The 19,748-nt window shown below is 42.4% G+C and overlaps 1 protein-coding gene across 1 annotated transcript in view; it reads left to right on the top strand.

Moving 5' to 3' along the window:
- The window catches only part of LOC118943892 (receptor-type tyrosine-protein phosphatase epsilon), a 157,684-nt gene extending 142,332 nt beyond the window's left edge, over positions 1-15,352 (top strand). The window contains 6 exon segments of the mRNA XM_090228880.1: positions 1,417-1,493; positions 11,731-11,865; positions 12,484-12,609; positions 13,508-13,659; positions 14,445-14,580; positions 14,888-15,352. Of these exon segments, the coding sequence (XP_090085006.1) occupies positions 1,417-1,493; positions 11,731-11,865; positions 12,484-12,609; positions 13,508-13,659; positions 14,445-14,580; positions 14,888-14,962 (701 nt within the window). The 3' untranslated portion in view covers positions 14,963-15,352.
- Positions 15,353-19,748: the final 4,396 nt, after the last annotated feature.

Genomic DNA, 19,748 nt, shown 5'->3' with positions numbered 1-19,748 from the left:
TAGAACGAAACAAGAGATATTATCAAATCCCTTATTCCCTTGGTTCTCTCACCTAAATTGCATTCGTGCAGAATTAACCAGGGAAATCCACTGTATATGTTATTTTTTTGTCATATTTGGTATTCATATATTTTAAACCTTGATGCATGGGACTGACATTGAGAGATCTTTTAGTCAGTCGTCTTGTTGTTTTATCTGATAAAACGCTCATTGTTTGTGCTGTTCTTTAGGTTGAGTGATGCGTTTTTTCATTGCCTGCTTCTCATCTTACAAATAGTGTTTGGGAAATGGATCTGGAGGAGACTTTTAGGGTGCACCTCAAACGGCACCCTATTCCCTATTTAGTGCACTACTTTTGACCAGGGTCTATAGGGTCTGTGGTCAAAAGTAGTGCACTATATAGGGAATAGGTTGCCATTTGAGACGCTGGCTTTTAGGCATCTAATATGGGCGATCTATTCATAAATCAACAGTGACGGCATCACAGATGATCCAATTCCTTCTACCCCTAATTCATCTGCTCTTTCCTCAGACCGTTCGATTGTAGGGCCGTTAAGGGCCGCACCTTTAGTGAGTTAAGATGTGTGTTGGTGTAATGGAAAGGGGGAAATTACAGGGACATTTATTTCCATGGCAGTTTCCTATAACGTCCACTAGGGGGCGACGTGAGTCCCTGTTACCATCTAGTAGACCCGCGCCTTGCTAGGGCGTCAGTCTCCAAGGATCGCCGGTTTAATCCCAGTGCTTGGAACTCATTTTGAAAATCATAATTTTTGACCCTATCCCAAACCTTAACCCTAACCTAAACCACCTTTTCATATTTGGTAGTCATATATTTTAAACCTTGATGCGTGGGACTGACATTGAGAGATATTTTAGCCAGTCGTCTTGTTGTTTTATCTGATAAAACGCTCATTGTTTGTGCTGTTCTTTAGGTTGAGTGATGCTTTTCTTTCATTGCCTGCCTCTCATCTTGTATAGAGTGTTTGGGAAATGGATCTGGAGGAGCGTTTTAGGGGTGCTTCGCAAACGGCACCCTATTCCCTATTTAGTGCACTACTATGGCACCCTATTCCCTATTTAGTGCACTACTATGGCACCCTATTCCCTATTTAGTGCACTACTATGGCACCCTATTCCCTATTTAGTGCACTACGTTTGACCAGGGTCTATAGGGCTCAGAATGAAGGCCTTAACTTTTTGCGTAGTTTGTCTGACAGCTAATAAATATGGCCAAAAACCAAAGTGCCGCGTCATTAAAACGCCAACCCATGTCGTAATTCTGCAGTTACGATGAAGGGGGTCGGGTTTTTATCTGGAGATTGAGTTGTTATGCCATTGATATACTCTGTAGACACGTTCTTTGTAGTTATCACCCGTTTAATATGAATTTTAATCTTTAATTGTATTTTTCAGATGACTTCAACAGAGTGATTATGTCCATGAGAAGAGGCCAAGAGTTTACTGACTACATCAATGCGTCATTTATAGATGTAAGTAGACGTTACAATACTCACTACTACATCAATGAGTAAACATTACAATACTCACTACTACATCAATGAGTAAACATTACAATACTCACTACTACATCAATGAGTAAACATTACAATACTCACTACTACATCAATGAGTAAACATTACAATACTCACTACTACATCAATGAGTAAACATTACAATACTCACTACTACATCAATGAGTAAACATTACAATACTCACTACTACATCAATGAGTAAACATTACAATACTCACTACTACATCAATGAGTAAACATTACAATACTCACTACTACATCAATGTGTAAACATTACAATACTCACTACTACATCAATGAGTAAACATTACAATACTCACTACTACATCAATGAGTAAACATTACAATACTCACTACTAATTCAATGAGTAAACACTACAATACTCACTACTACATCAATGAGTAAACATTACAATACTCACTACTACATCAATGAGTAAACATTACAATACTCACTACTACATCAATGAGTAAACATTACAATACTCACTACTACATCAATGAGTAAACGTTACAATACTCACTACTACATCAGTGAGTAGACGTTACAATACTCACTACTACATCAATGAGTAAACGTTACAATACTCACTACTACATCAATGAGTAGACATTACAATACTCACTACTACACACATGAGTAAACATTACAATACTCACTACTACATCAATGAGTAAACATTACAATACTCACTACTACATCAATGAGTAGACATCATCACTACTACATCAATGAGTAAACATTATCACTGCTACATCAATGAGTAAACATTACAATACTCACTACTACATCAATGAGTAAACGTTATCACTACTACATCAATGAGTAAACATTACAATACTCACTACTACATCAATGAGTAAATGTTACAATACTCACTACTACATCAATGAGTAAACGTTACAATACTCACTACTACATCAATGAGTAGACATTACAATACTCACTACTACATCAATGAGTAAACATTATCACCATTACATCAATGAGTAAATGTTACAATACTCACTACTACATCAATGAGTAGACATTACACTACTCACTACTACATCAATGAGTAACATTACAATACTCACTACTACATCAATGAGTAAACATTACAATACTCACTACTACATCAATGAGTAAACACTATCACTACTACATCAATGAGTAAACATTATCACTACTACATCAATGAGTAAACGTTACAATACTCACTACTACATCAATGAGTAGACATTACACTACTCACTACTACATCAATGAGTAAACATTATCACTACTACATCAATGAGTAAACATTATCACTACTACATCAATGGGTAAACATTATCACTACTACATCAATGAGTAAACATTACAATACTCACTACTACATCAATGAGTAAACATTACAATACTCACTACTACATCAATGAGTAAACATTATCACTACTACATCAATGAGTAAACATTATCACTACTACATCAATGAGTAAACATTATCACTACTACATCAATGAGTAAACATTACAAAACTCACTACTACATCAATGAGTAAACGTTACAATACTCACTACTACATCAATGAGTAAACGTTACAATACTCACTACTACATCAATGAGTAAACATTACAATACTCACTACTACATCAATGAGTAGACGTTACAATACTCACTACTACATCAATGAGTAAACATTACAATACTCACTACTACATCAATGAGTAAACATTACAATACTCACCACTACATCAATGAGTAAACATTACAATACTCACTACTACATCAATGAGTAAACATTACAATACTCACTACTACATCAATGTGTAAACATTACAATACTCACTACTACATCAATGAGTAAACATTACAATACTCACTACTACATCAATGAGTAAACATTACAATACTCACTACTACATCAATGAGTAAACACTACAATACTCACTACTACATCAATGAGTAAACATTACAATACTCACTACTACATCAATGAGTAAACATTACAATACTCACTACTACATCAATGAGTAAACATTACAATACTCACTACTACATCAATGAGTAAACATTACAATACTCACTACTACATCAATGAGTAAACGTTACAATACTCACTACTACATCAATGAGTAGACGTTACAATACTCACTACTACATCAATGAGTAAACGGTACAATACTCACTACTACATCAATGAGTAGACATTACAATACTCACTACTACACACATGAGTAAACATTACAAGGGAGTTGTACCTGTCTGACATGGTGGTAATGCCTGTACTGTGTACTGTGGTGGACAGGAAGTTGTACCTGTCTGACATGGTGGTAATGCCTGTACTGTGTACTGTGGTGGACAGGGAGTTGTACCTGTCTGACATGGTGGTAATGCCTGTACTCTGTACTGTGGTGGACAGGAAGTTGTACCTGTCTGACATGGTGGTAATGCCTGTACTGTGTACTGTGGTGGACAGGGAGTTGTACCTGTCTGACATGGTGGTAATGCCTGTACTCTGTACTGTGGTGTACAGGAAGTTGTACCTGTCTGACATGGTGGTAATGCCTGTACTCTGTACTGTGGTGGACAGGGAGTTGTACCTGTCTGACATGGTGGTAATGCCTGTACTGTGTACTGTGGTGGACAGGGAGTTGTACCTGTCTGACATGGTGGTAATGCCTGTACTGTGTACTGTGGTGGACAGGAAGTTGTACCTGTCTGACATGGTGGTAATGCCTGTACTGTGTACTGTGGTGGACAGGGAGTTGTACCTGTCTGACATGGTGGTAATGCCTGTACTGTGTACTGTGGTGGACAGGGAGTTGTACCTGTCTGACATGGTGGTAATGCCTCTACTGTGTACTGTGGTGGACAGGGAGTTGTACCTGTCTGACATGGTGGTAATGCCTGTACTGTGTACTGTGGTGTACAGGAAGTTGTACCTGTCTGACATGGTGGTAATGCCTGTACTGTGTACTGTGGTGGACAGGGAGTTGTACCTGTCTGACATGGTGGTAATGCCTGTACTCTGTACTGTGGTGGACAGGAAGTTGTACCTGTCTGACATGGTGGTAATGCCTGTACTGTGTACTGTGGTGTACAGGAAGTTGTACCTGTCTGACATGGTGGTAATGCCTGTACTGTGTACTGTGGTGGACAGGGAGTTGTACCTGTCTGACATGGTGGTAATGCCTGTACTGTGTACTGTGGTGGACAGGGAGTTGTACCTGTCTGACATGGTGGTAATGCCTGTACTGTGGTGGACAGGGAGTTGTACCTGTCTGACATGGTGGTAATGCCTGTACTGTGTACTGTGTTGGACAGGGAGTTGTACCTGTCTGACATGGTGGTAATGCCTGTACTGTGTACTGTGGTGGACAGGGAGTTGTACCTGTCTGACATGGTGGTAATGCCTGTACTCTGTACTGTGGTGGACAGGAAGTTGTACCTGTCTGACATGGTGGTAATGCCTGTACTGTGTACTGTGGTGGACAGGGAGTTGTACCTGTCTGACATGGTGGTAATGCCTGTACTCTGTACTGTGGTGTACAGGAAGTTGTACCTGTCTGACATGGTGGTAATGCCTGTACTCTGTACTGTGGTGGACAGGGAGTTGTACCTGTCTGACATGGTGGTAATGCCTGTACTGTGTACTGTGGTGGACAGGGAGTTGTACCTGTCTGACATGGTGGTAATGCCTGTACTGTGTACTGTGGTGGACAGGAAGTTGTACCTGTCTGACATGGTGGTAATGCCTGTACTGTGTACTGTGGTGGACAGGGAGTTGTACCTGTCTGACATGGTGGTAATGCCTGTACTGTGTACTGTGGTGGACAGGGAGTTGTACCTGTCTGACATGGTGGTAATGCCTGTACTGTGTACTGTGGTGGACAGGGAGGTGTACCTGTCTGACATGGTGGTAATGCCTGTACTGTGTACTGTGGTGTACAGGGAGTTGTACCTGTCTGACATGGTGGTAATGCCTGTACTGTGTACTGTGGTGGACAGGGAGTTGTACCTGTCTGACATGGTGGTAATGCCTGTACTGTGTACTGTGGTGGACAGGAAGTTGTACCTGTCTGACATGGTGGTAATGCCTGTACTGTGTACTGTGGTGGACATGGAGTTGTTTCCGTCTGACATGGTGGTAATGCCTGTACTGTGTACTGTGGTGTACAGGAAGTTGTACCTGTCTGACATGGTGGTAATGCCTGTACTGTGTACTGTGGTGGACAGGGAGTTGTACCTGTCTGACATGGTGGTAATGCCTGTACTCTGTACTATGGTGGACAGGGAGTTGTACCTGTCTGACATGGTGGTAATGCCTGTACTGTGTACTGTGGTGGACAGGGAGTTGTACCTGTCTGACATGGTGGTAATGCCTGTACTGTGTACTGTGGTGGACAGGGAGTTGTTTCTGTCTGACATGGTGGTAATGCCTGTACTGTGTACTGTGGTGTACAGGAAGTTGTACCTGTCTGACATGGTGGTAATGCCTGTACTGTGTACTGTGGTGGACAGGCAGTTGTACCTGTCTGACATGGTGGTAATGCCTGTACTCTGTACTGTGGTGGACAGGGAGTTGTACCTGTCTGACATGGTGGTAATGCCTGTACTCTGTACTGTGGTGGACAGGAAGTTGTACCTGTCTGACATGGTGGTAATGCCTGTACTGTGTACTGTGGTGGACAGGGAGTTGTACCTGTCTGACATGGTGGTAATGCCTGTATTGTGTACTGTGGTGGACAGGGAGTTGTACCTGTCTGACATGGTGGTAATGCCTGTTCTGTGTACTGTGGTGTACAGGGAGTTGTACCTGTCTGACATGGTGGTAATGCCTGTACTGTGTACTGTGGTGGACAGGGAGTTGTACCTGTCTGACATGGTGGTAATGCCTGTACTGTGTACTTTGGTGGACAGGGAGTTGTACCTGTCTGACATGGTGGTAATGCCTGTACTGTGTACTGTGGTGGACAGGGAGTTGTACCTGTCTGACATGGTGGTAATGCCTGTACTGTGTACTGTGGTTGACAGGGAGTTGTACCTGTCTGACATGGTGGTAATGCCTGTACTGTGTACTGTGGTGGACAGGGAGTTGTACCTGTCTGACATGGTGGTAATGCCTGTACTGTGTACTGTGGTGGACAGGGAGTTGTACCTGTCTGACATGGTGGTAATGCCTGTACTGTGTACTGTGGTGTACAGGAAGTTGTACCTGTCTGACATGGTGGTAATGCCTGTACTGTGTACTGTGGTGGACAGGGAGTTGTACCTGTCTGACATGGTGGTAAAGCCTGTACTGTGTACTGTGGTGGACAGGGAGTTGTACCTGTCTGACATGGTGGTAATGCCTGTACTGTGTACTGTGGTGGACAGGAAGTTGTACATGTCTGACATGGTGGTAATGCCTGTACTGTGTACTGTGGTGGACAGGGAGTTGTACCTGTCTGACATGGTGCTAATGCCTGTACTGTGTACTGTGGTGGACAGGAAGTTGTATCTGTCTGACATGGTGGTAATGCCTGTACTGTGTACTGTGGTGGACAGGGAGTTGTACCTGTCTGACATGGTGGTAATGCCTGTACTGTGTACTGTGGTGGACAGGAAGTTGTACCTGTCTGACATGGTGGTAATGCCTGTACTGTGTACTGTGGTGGACAGGAAGTTGTACCTGTCTGACATGGTGGTAATGCCTGTACTGTGTACTGTGGTGGACAGGAAGTTGTACCTGTCTGACATGGTGGTAATGCCTGTACTCTGTACTGTGGTGGACAGGAAGTTGTACCTGTCTGACATGTTGGTAATGCCTGTACTGTGTACTGTGGTGGACAGGGAGTTGTACCTGTCTGACATGGTGGTAATGCCTGTACTGTGTACTGTGGTGTACAGGGAGTTGTACCTGTCTGACATGGTGGTAATGCCTGTACTCTGTACTGTGGTGGACAGGGAGTTGTACCTGTCTGACATGGTGGTAATGCCTGTACTGTGTACTGTGGTGGACAGGGAGTTGTACCTGTCTGACATGGTGGTAATGCCTGTACTGTGTACTGTGGTGTACAGGGAGTTGTACCTGTCTGACATGGTGGTAATGCCTGTACTCTGTACTGTGGTGGACAGGAAGTTGTACCTGTCTGACATGGTGGTAATGGCTGTACTCTGTACTGTGGTGGACAGGGAGTTGTACCTGTCTGACATGGTGGTAATGCCTGTACTGTGTACTGTGGTGGACAGGGAGTTGTACCTGTCTGACATGGTGGTAATGCCTGTACTGTGTACTGTGGTGGACAGGAAGTTGTACCTGTCTGACATGGTGGTAATGCCTGTACTGTGTACTGTGGTGGACATGGAGTTGTTTCCGTCTGACATGGTGGTAATGCCTGTACTGTGTACTGTGGTGTACAGGAAGTTGTACCTGTCTGACATGGTGGTAATGCCTGTACTGTGTACTGTGGTGGACAGGGAGTTGTACCTGTCTGACATGGTGGTAATGCCTGTACTCTGTACTATGGTGGACAGGGAGTTGTACCTGTCTGACATGGTGGTAATGCCTGTACTGTGTACTGTGGTGGACAGGGAGTTGTACCTGTCTGACATGGTGGTAATGCCTGTACTGTGTACTGTGGTGGACAGGAAGTTGTACCTGTCTGACATGGTGGTAATGCCTGTACTGTGTACTGTGGTGGACAGGGAGTTGTACCTGTCTGACATGGTGGTAATGCCTGTATTGTGTACTGTGGTGGACAGGGAGTTGTACCTGTCTGACATGGTGGTAATGCCTGTTCTGTGTACTGTGGTGTACAGGGAGTTGTACCTGTCTGACATGGTGGTAATGCCTGTACTGTGTACTGTGGTGGACAGGGAGTTGTACCTGTCTGACATGGTGGTAATGCCTGTACTGTGTACTTTGGTGGACAGGGAGTTGTACCTGTCTGACATGGTGGTAATGCCTGTACTGTGTACTGTGGTGGACAGGGAGTTGTACCTGTCTGACATGGTGGTAATGCCTGTACTGTGTACTGTGGTTGACAGGGAGTTGTACCTGTCTGACATGGTGGTAATGCCTGTACTGTGTACTGTGGTGGACAGGGAGTTGTACCTGTCTGACATGGTGGTAATGCCTGTACTGTGTACTGTGGTGGACAGGGAGTTGTACCTGTCTGACATGGTGGTAATGCCTGTACTGTGTACTGTGGTGTACAGGAAGTTGTACCTGTCTGACATGGTGGTAATGCCTGTACTGTGTACTGTGGTGGACAGGGAGTTGTACCTGTCTGACATGGTGGTAAAGCCTGTACTGTGTACTGTGGTGGACAGGGAGTTGTACCTGTCTGACATGGTGGTAATGCCTGTACTGTGTACTGTGGTGGACAGGAAGTTGTACATGTCTGACATGGTGGTAATGCCTGTACTGTGTACTGTGGTGGACAGGGAGTTGTACCTGTCTGACATGGTGCTAATGCCTGTACTGTGTACTGTGGTGGACAGGAAGTTGTACCTGTCTGACATGGTGGTAATGCCTGTACTGTGTACTGTGGTGGACAGGGAGTTGTACCTGTCTGACATGGTGGTAATGCCTGTACTGTGTACTGTGGTGGACAGGAAGTTGTACCTGTCTGACATGGTGGTAATGCCTCTACTGTGTACTATGGTGGACAGGAAGTTGTACCTGTCTGACATGGTGGTAATGCCTGTACTGTGTACTGTGGTGGACAGGAAGTTGTACCTGTCTGACATGGTGGTAATGCCTGTACTCTGTACTGTGGTGGACAGGAAGTTGTACCTGTCTGACATGGTGGTAATGCCTGTACTGTGTACTGTGGTGGACAGGGAGTTGTACCTGTCTGACATGGTGGTAATGCCTGTACTCTGTACTGTGGTGGACAGGAAGTTGTACCTGTCTGACATGGTGGTAATGCCTGTACTCTGTACTGTGGTGGACAGGGAGTTGTACCTGTCTGACATGGTGGTAATGCCTGTACTGTGTACTGTGGTGGACAGGGAGTTGTACCTGTCTGACATGGTGGTAATGCCTGTACTGTGTACTGTGGTGTACAGGGAGTTGTACCTGTCTGACATGGTGGTAATGCCTGTACTCTGTACTGTGGTGGACAGGAAGTTGTACCTGTCTGACATGGTGGTAATGGCTGTACTCTGTACTGTGGTGGACAGGGAGTTGTACCTGTCTGACATGGTGGTAATGCCTGTACTGTGTACTGTGGTGGACAGGGAGTTGTACCTGTCTGACATGGTGGTAATGCCTGTACTGTGTACTGTGGTGGACAGGAAGTTGTACCTGTCTGACATGGTGGTAATGCCTGTACTGTGTACTGTGGTGGACATGGAGTTGTTTCCGTCTGACATGGTGGTAATGCCTGTACTGTGTACTGTGGTGTACAGGAAGTTGTACCTGTCTGACATGGTGGTAATGCCTGTACTGTGTACTGTGGTGGACAGGGAGTTGTACCTGTCTGACATGGTGGTAATGCCTGTACTCTGTACTATGGTGGACAGGGAGTTGTACCTGTCTGACATGGTGGTAATGCCTGTACTGTGTACTGTGGTGGACAGGGAGTTGTACCTGTCTGACATGGTGGTAATGCCTTGACTGTGTACTGTGGTGGACAGGGAGTTGTACCTGTCTGACATGGTGGTAATGCCTGTATTGTGTACTGTGGTGGACAGGGAGTTGTACCTGTCTGACATGGTGGTAATGCCTGTTCTGTGTACTGTGGTGTACAGGGAGTTGTACCTGTCTGACATGGTGGTAATGCCTGTACTGTGTACTGTGGTGGACAGGGAGTTGTACCTGTCTGACATGGTGGTAATGCCTGTACTGTGTACTTTGGTGGACAGGGAGTTGTACCTGTCTGACATGGTGGTAATGCCTGTACTGTGTACTGTGGTGGACAGGGAGTTGTACCTGTCTGACATGGTGGTAATGCCTGTACTGTGTACTGTGGTTGACAGGGAGTTGTACCTGTCTGACATGGTGGTAATGCCTGTACTGTGTACTGTGGTGGACAGGGAGTTGTACCTGTCTGACATGGTGGTAATGCCTGTACTGTGTACTGTGGTGGACAGGGAGTTGTACCTGTCTGACATGGTGGTAATGCCTGTACTGTGTACTGTGGTGTACAGGAAGTTGTACCTGTCTGACATGGTGGTAATGCCTGTACTGTGTACTGTGGTGGACAGGGAGTTGTACCTGTCTGACATGGTGGTAAAGCCTGTACTGTGTACTGTGGTGGACAGGGAGTTGTACCTGTCTGACATGGTGGTAATGCCTGTACTGTGTACTGTGGTGGACAGGAAGTTGTACATGTCTGACATGGTGGTAATGCCTGTACTGTGTACTGTGGTGGACAGGGAGTTGTACCTGTCTGACATGGTGGTAATGCCTGTACTGTGTACTGTGGTGGACAGGAAGTTGTACCTGTCTGACATGGTGGTAATGCCTGTACTGTGTACTGTGGTGGACAGGGAGTTGTACCTGTCTGACATGGTGGTAATGCCTGTACTGTGTACTGTGGTGGACAGGAAGTTGTACCTGTCTGACATGGTGGTAATGCCTGTACTGTGTACTGTGGTGGACAGGAAGTTGTATCTGTCTGACATGGTGGTAATGCCTGTACTGTGTACTGTGGTGGACAGGAAGTTGTACCTGTCTGACATGGTGGTAATGCCTGTACTCTGTACTGTGGTGGACAGGAAGTTGTACCTGTCTGACATGGTGGTAATGCCTGTACTGTGTACTGTGGTGGACAGGGAGTTGTACCTGTCTGACATGGTGGTAATGCCTGTACTCTGTACTGTGGTGGACAGGAAGTTGTACCTGTCTGACATGGTGGTAATGCCTGTACTCTGTACTGTGGTGGACAGGGAGTTGTACCTGTCTGACATGGTGGTAATGCCTGTACTGTGTACTGTGGTGGACAGGGAGTTGTACCTGTCTGACATGGTGGTAATGCCTGTACTGTGTACTGTGGTGTACAGGGAGTTGTACCTGTCTGACATGGTGGTAATGCCTGTACTCTGTACTGTGGTGGACAGGAAGTTGTACCTGTCTGACATGGTGGTAATGGCTGTACTCTGTACTGTGGTGGACAGGGAGTTGTACCTGTCTGACATGGTGGTAATGCCTGTACTCATTACTGTGGTTGACAGGAAGTTGTACCTGTCTGACATGGTGGTAATGCCTGTACTGTGTACTGTGGTGGGGTGTCCTCAGGGCTACAGGCAGAAGGACTACTTCATAGCGACCCAGGGTCCGTTATCTCACACGGTAGAGGACTACTGGAGGATGGCCTGGGAGTGGAAGTGTCACTCCGTCGTCATGCTGACGGAACTACAGGAGAGGGAGCAGGTAGGAGGGATATTCCATCGAAAGAAATAGCATTTAAACAATTCATATGATATGATATATCTCTATGCTATTCACTTACTGAACTACTGCATCTTAGTTGTCTACCGCTAGCAAGGATCCAAAACTAGGACCTCTTTGTGTTGAGCTATTGTAATATTGTAGTAGAGTACTGTTCTTAACATGATTTGAGTTATTGTAATATTGTAGTAGGCTACTGTTCTAACATGATTTGAGTTATTGTAATATTGTAGTAGGCTACTGTTCTAAGATGATTTTAGTTATTGTAATATTGTAGTAGAGTACTGTTCTTAACATGATTTGAGTTATTGTAATATTGTAGTAGGCTACTGTTCTAAGATGATTTTAGTTATTGTAATATTGTAGTAGAGTACTGTTCTTAACATGATTTGAGTTATTGTAATATTGTAGTAGAGTACTGTTCTTAACATGATTTGAGTTATTGTAATATTGTAGTAGGCTACTGTTCTAACATGATATGAGTTATTGTAATATTGTAGTAGAGTACTGTTCGTGAACATGTCTTCTATTATTTGATGGTAATATAATCACTGTGTTATCCAGTACTCAGTCTTAATCTCCTGACTGTGTCTCCTGCAGGACAAGTGTTTCCAGTACTGGCCCACAGAGGACTCAGTGACCTATGGAGACTACACTGTAGAGATGAAGGGATCCACTGTGTGTGACAGCTTCAGTGTACGGGATCTGGTACTCACCTACGGCCCAGTAAGTTTACATGGAAATACCCTGAGGTAGTGAGGGACCTAAAAGCAATAGTTTATTGAGACATTAACCGTAACCTTCTTCTTACCTCTAGAGGAGTCCATGATTAATCACAGGAATAAAGTGTTTGTCGTGTTAGCATATTGCTAATCTTGTAACCCTCAACCCAAATTAGATGTTAACAGTCATCACAAGAATGTAGCGTATTGCAAAAATCTGCATCCTAAATTATCTTTCCAAAACTTAGCAAGTGGCAAAAATTTGCTCCCAATGCTGAATTATCCATCCAAGCCTAGCATGTTGCTAAAATTAGCTCCCAATGCTGAATTATCCATCCAAGCCTAGCATGTTGCTAAAATTAGCACCCAATACTAAATGATCTGTCCAAACCTAGCATGTTGCTAAAATTAGCTCCCAATACTAAATGATCTGTCCAAACCTAGCATGTTGCTAAAATTTGCTCCCAATACTAAATGATCTGTCCAAGCCTAGCATGTTGCTATAATTAGCTCCCAATGCTGAATTATCCATCCAAGCCTAGCATTTTGCTATAATTAGCTCCCAATGCTGAATTATCCATCCAAGCCTAGCATGTTGCTAAAATTAGCTCCCAATACTAAATGATCTGTCCAAACCTAGCATGTTGCTAAAATTAGCTCCCAATGCTAAATGATCTGTCCACACATAGCATGTTGCTAAAATTAGCTCCCAATGCTAAATGATCTGTCCACACCTAGCATGTTGCTAAAATTAGCTCCCAATGCTAAATTATCTGTCCAAACCTAGCATGTTGCTAAAATTAGCTCCCAATGCTAAATGATCTGTCCACACCTAGCATGTTGCTACAATTGGCATCCTGACAGCTACATTATCTTTCCGAACCTGGGTTTCCATGTTTCAGGATAAGCAGACACGTCTGGTCCGCCACTTCCATTTTCACGGCTGGCCAGAGATCGGGATCCCAGCCGAAGGGAAAGGAATGATCGACATCATCGCCTCGGTGCAGAGACAGCAACAGCAGTCAGGAAACCATCCCATCATCGTACACTGCAGGTAGCTAAGACTCTGACCCTTATCACCATGTGGTGGAATATGTTACTTTGGTAACACCTTTTACACTTCACTGTTACCTAAGTAACACTCTTATACCACTTTAAATATACTTCGTAACAATTCTTTATTACATATTTACTGTTACTATGGTAACACTTTATTTTCACACATTTACTGTTACTATGATAACACTTTATTACACATTTACTGTTACTTTGGTAACACTTTATTACACATTTACTGTTACTATGGTAACACTTTATTACACATTTACTGTTACTATGGTAACACTGTATTACACATTTACTGTTACTATGGTAACACTTTATTACACATTTACTGTTACTATGGTAACACTGTATTACACATTTACTGTTACTTTGGTAACACTTTATTACACATTTACTGTTACTATGGTAACACTGTATTACACATTTACTGTTACTATGGTAACACTTTATTTTCACACATTTACTGTTACTATGGTAACACTTTATTACACATTTACTGTTACTATGGTAACACTGTATTACACATTTACTGTTACTATGGTAACACTTTATTTTCACACATTTACTGTTACTATGGTAACACTGTATTACACATTTACTGTTACTATGGTAACACTGTATTACACATTTACTGTTACTATGGTAACACTTTTTTACTTGTATAGTTTGTTGAGCATTCTTTAGGCAAGACTGTTACTGTTACTATAGCAACCCATTACAACAGTCACAAAACCCCAAAAGTCACTGTTTTTCCTTGAATGTTTTGTTGTGTAGTGCTGGTGCAGGGCGAACAGGTACGTTCATTGCACTGAGCAATATCCTGGAGCGGGTCAAGGCTGAGGGCCTACTGGACGTCTTCCAGACTGTGAAGAGTTTACGGATGCAGAGGCCACATATGGTCCAGACCGTGGTGAGGACTTTGGACACAAATCACCATTTGTAAACCTATTTTAATTTCTAAAGAATCCAATATTTGAACATAGTTTGGCACACATTATAATTGACCAAGTATCTATCGGGTCCCCAATGCCATTAATAGATAATCTAATAATTTATTGTCCATTAAGTTTAACACAGTATGGACATTTGTCTTTGGTGCTCTGGCTTTACAGTAAAACGATCAGAAAACATTGACACAGTGAACATTTAATTTACATGTTAGTTCACCGGAGTCGTATTTAGAATTCTCCCTGATGGTTCTCAAATTCTTTCCCCAGGAACAATACGACTTCTGCTACCGGGTGGTACAAGACTTTGTGGACATTTTCTCAGACTATGCCAATTTTAAATGATGAAATATTTGCCTTACAAACATTTTTTTTTTGTTTTGTTCAAAAGTTGTTGTTGTTGATTTTTCTTTCTTCAAATACCGGTTGGTCAGGCTTTGTGTTCTGTCCTTAGAAGGATTGACAGGTTTTTCTATTTCGCTATGCACTTGTCCTTACTGTAACTAAAAACTCCATCCCTCGCTGTAATATACTGTATGTCAACGGACAAAAATTTGTAAATGCCAAAATTGTAAGATTAATAATGTATATTTCACATCATGTATAATAATTATTTTGTAATGAAATTCAAGTGGTTTTTTTTTGTGTGTTTTAAAAAAAAAACTTGAGTCTCTTTATTCACATGTTTTAGTTGTTGTATGATACTGTACTTTTGTTAAAAATCTTGTTTATTCAGACTGAGTGTTTATTTTGGCTTTTGACCGTCCTTGTTTCCTTTTGAAAAGAGGCGCTGTTGTATCTGTTTTACGTATCGATAGCAGACCTTCCATTTAAATGCATTCCAACAACGTTACGTGAATATTAATTAGTAAGATATTCTGACATGTATTGACGCCTTCTATCTGTGACTAGAGGTGATGTCTCATCTATCTTTTATTTAATTGGAAATAACCCTTTTATTTAAAACAAAATATATATATTTAAGGTCTTTACAATGCAAGTATTTTCAGGCACAATATCAAGAACACACAACAACAACAAAAAATATGCAAAGTATTGAATATCAAGTTACGCCATTATTATCATTATTATCATTATTATTATTATTATTATTATTATTGTCAAGGATAATAGTTTAAAACAACATATTAAGGAATTGTAAGAATTAGTTTCCATTAACCTGATGGAAGTAGTAGCCTACTTCAGTACAGAAAATCAACATGCAACTACACATATAATAACAAGGTACCAGTAGTAGTACTAATCAGTAGTACTAATCAGTAGTACTAATCAGATCAGTAGTACTAATCAGTAGTACTAATCAGTAGTACTAATCAGTAGTACTAATCAGATCAGTAGTACTAATCAGTAGTACTAATCAAAATCAAACCAGTAGTACTAATCAGTAGTACTAATCAGATCAGTAGTACTAATCAGTAGTACTAATCAAAATCAAACCAGTAGTACTAATCAGTAGTACTAATACGACCATACTGCAGTTTGTTTTAGCCAAGGCACATATTCTGAAGCACATGTACATCACCCAGAATACCACCAAGGAACAGCACAGATACATCAGTAGTACTAATCAGTAGTACTAATCAAACCAGTAGGACTAATCAGTAGTACTAATCAGTAGTACTAATACGACCATACTGCAGTTTGTTTTAGCCACGGCACATATTCTGAAGCACATGTACATCACCCAGAATACCACCAAGGAACAGCACAGATACATCAGTAGTACTAATCAGTAGTACTAATCAAACCAGTAGGACTAATCAGTAGTACTAATCAGTAGTACTAATACGACCATACTGCAGTTTGTTTTAGCCACGGCACATATTCTGAAGCACATGTACATCACCCAGAATACCACCAAGGAACAGCACAGATACATTCTGTCAAATATGTTAAATCTGAAACGTTACAGTCATTTCTATATTCATGTGTATTGCTTTAATAGCAGATTGGATACATTATGTTTCGTTAAATGTGTGCAGTCCTGAACTGTCCATATCGTTTAGAAGTGCCGTGTATTATTCGACCTAGATAGGAAGTATAGGAAGGTGTCTGCTGATGCAGTTGCCAAAAATGACTATAGGAATAAAAAAAAACACAAGTCGTTCTGATCTGACGCAACACTCAGTGTGACCTGTAAAATTAAAATAATGTAACTTAAAGGGCATCGAAATGAACTCGACACAATATATATACTTTTTTTTATTTTTAAAAAGCACAAAAGATGGGCGTGTTTAATTTAAAATAACGATCCTCAATCTGTTAATAATGTATCCATGTAAATGCCATACTTTAGTATTTAGACCTCAGTGCCGTTATAGTACACCGGCTACCACCAATCTCATGAAACACACATATCCTCATTATGGCCTTACACCATTTGCATTGTTGTGAACGATTAGGTCAGGGGTCAACCAGAACATTACCTCATGGACTCCATCGGTGCTTCAATGCCAGTTTTATAAGGGCGCCCTCGTATAGGAATCTGAAATAAGTCCAGCTGAATGCCAAGGGCCCAGAAGCCCCACATTTTACACACCCCTCTATGTCTATATGACATGTTGATGCAACGGGAGGATGAACTTTAACCTTGTCAGATACACAGTGAACAAGGATGTTTAATAGTTGGGAATGTGGAATTGTTGGATGCTTTGTCAGATGTGAGTTGTTGTTCCGGAGGAATGGCCTAATTTAACCTCATCTCTCTCTCTCTCTCTCTCTCTCTCTCTCTCTCTCTCGCTCTCGCTCTCTCTCTGTCTCTCTGTCTCTCTCTCTCTCTCTCTCTCTCTCTCCCTTTACTCACTCTCTCTCTCCCTTTACTATCTCTCTCGGCCCCTCTCTCTCTCTCTCTCTCTCTCTCTCTCCCTTTACTCACTCTCTCTCTCCCTTTACTATCTCTCTCGGCCTCTCTCTCTCTCTCTCTCTCTCTCTCTCCCTTTACTCACTCTCTCTCCCTTTACTATCTCTCTCGGCCTCTCTCTCTCTCTCTCTCTCTCTCTCTCTCTCTCTCTCTCTCTCTCTCTCTCTCTCTCTCTCCCTTTACTCACTCTCTCTCTCCCTTTACTATCTCTCTCGGCCTCTCTCTCGGCCTCTCTCTCTCTCTAGCCTATTTTTGATCTGTTCTTTGATGAAGGTGAAAGAGGGTGTTTTCAGGTCACACCTCTTCATCTTCAGTTTTCTGCTTTTCATTGTCGCCCTCTCTTGGATTCTCAATGTATTTTAAATGCCAGGTTGCAACATTAAATTCATTGAAAAACCTGCTTTTTGCTCTGTCAATTCACTTACACGTGATTCAACACTGCCATCTAGTGGTGAAGAAGGGGTATACATGATTCATGTATATTATGATTTATGAGAACCAGTAGATGTCACTGTTAAGTTGAAATATCCTATTCTGCTCCCGAGGGGCAAAGTGGTCTAAGGCACTGTATCTCAGTGCAAGAGGTGTCACTACAGTCCCTGGTTCGAATCCAGGCTGCATCACATCCGGGCGTAGTTGGGAGTCCCATAGGGCGGCGCACAATTGGCCCAGTATCGTCCGGGGTTGTAAGTAAGAATTTGTTTGTTAACTTACTTGCCCAGTTAAGTAATGTAAAAATAAAATAAAAATGTTGGAGCAAGGGACTGTTACATACAGTATACAGGGGACTGTTACATACAGTATACAGGGGACTGTTACATACAGTATACAGGTTGGAGAGGGGACTGTTACATACAGTATACAGGGGACTGTTACATACAGTATACAGAGGACTGTTACATACAGTATACAGGGGACTGTTACATACAGTATACAGGGGACTGTTACATACAGTATACAGGGGGCTGTTACATACAGTATACAGGTTGGAGAGGGGACTGTTACATACAGTATACAGGGGACTGTTACATACAGTATACAGAGGACTGTTACATACAGTATACAGGGGACTGTTACATACAGTATACAGAGGACTGTTACATACAGTATACAGGAGACTGTTACATACAGTATACAGGGGACTGTTACATACAGTATACAGAGGACTGTTACATACAGTATACAGGGGACTGTTACATACAGTATACAGGGGACTGTTACATACAGTATACAGGGGACTGTTACATACAGTATACAGGGGACTGTTACATACAGTATAAAGGTTGGAGAGGGGACTGTTACATACAGTATACAGGGGACTGTTACATACAGTATACAGGTTGTTAAGGGGACTGTTACATACAGTATACAGGTTGGAGAGGGGACTGTTACATACAGTATACAGGGGACTGTTACATACAGTATACAGGTTGGAGAGGGGACTGTTACATACAGTATACAGGGGACTGTTACATACAGTATACAGGGGACTGTTACATACAGTATACAGGGGACTGTTACATACAGTATACAGGGGACTGTTACATACAGTATACAGGGAACTGTTACATACAGTATACAGGTTGGAGAGGGGACTGTTACATACAGTATACAGGTTGGAGAGGGGACTGTTACATACAGTATACAGGGGACTGTTACATACAGTATACAGGGGACTGTTACATACAGTATACAGGTTGGAGAGGGGACTGTTACATACAGTATACAGGGGACTGTTACATACAGTATACAGGGGACTGTTACATACAGTATACAGGGGACTGTTACATACAGTATACAGGTTGGAGAGGGGACTGTTACATACAGTATACAGGTTGGAGAGGGGACTGTTACATACAGTATACAGGGGACTGTTACATACAGTATACAGAGGACTGTTACATACAGTATACAGGGGACTGTTACATACAGTATACAGGGGACTGTTACATACAGTATACAGGGGACTGTTACATACAGTATACAGGGGACTGTTACATACAGTATACAGGGGACTGTTACATACAGTATACAGGGGACTGTTACATACAGTATACAGGGGACTGTTACATACAGTATACAGGGAACTGTTACATACAGTATACAGGGGACTGTTACATACAGTATACAGGGGACTGTTACATACAGTATACAGGTTGGAGAGGGGACTGTTACATACAGTATACAGGTTGGAGAGGGGACTGTTACATACAGTATACAGGGGACTGTTACATACAGTATACAGGGGAC

This window comes from Oncorhynchus mykiss, unplaced genomic scaffold (assembly GCF_057628025.1).
Source record: "Oncorhynchus mykiss isolate SJ-2025 unplaced genomic scaffold, ASM5762802v1 scaffold103, whole genome shotgun sequence".
Taxonomy (NCBI): domain Eukaryota; kingdom Metazoa; phylum Chordata; class Actinopteri; order Salmoniformes; family Salmonidae; genus Oncorhynchus; species Oncorhynchus mykiss.
Note: the sequence above shows the minus strand (reverse complement) of the source record. Positions and strands in the feature narration are given on the sequence as shown.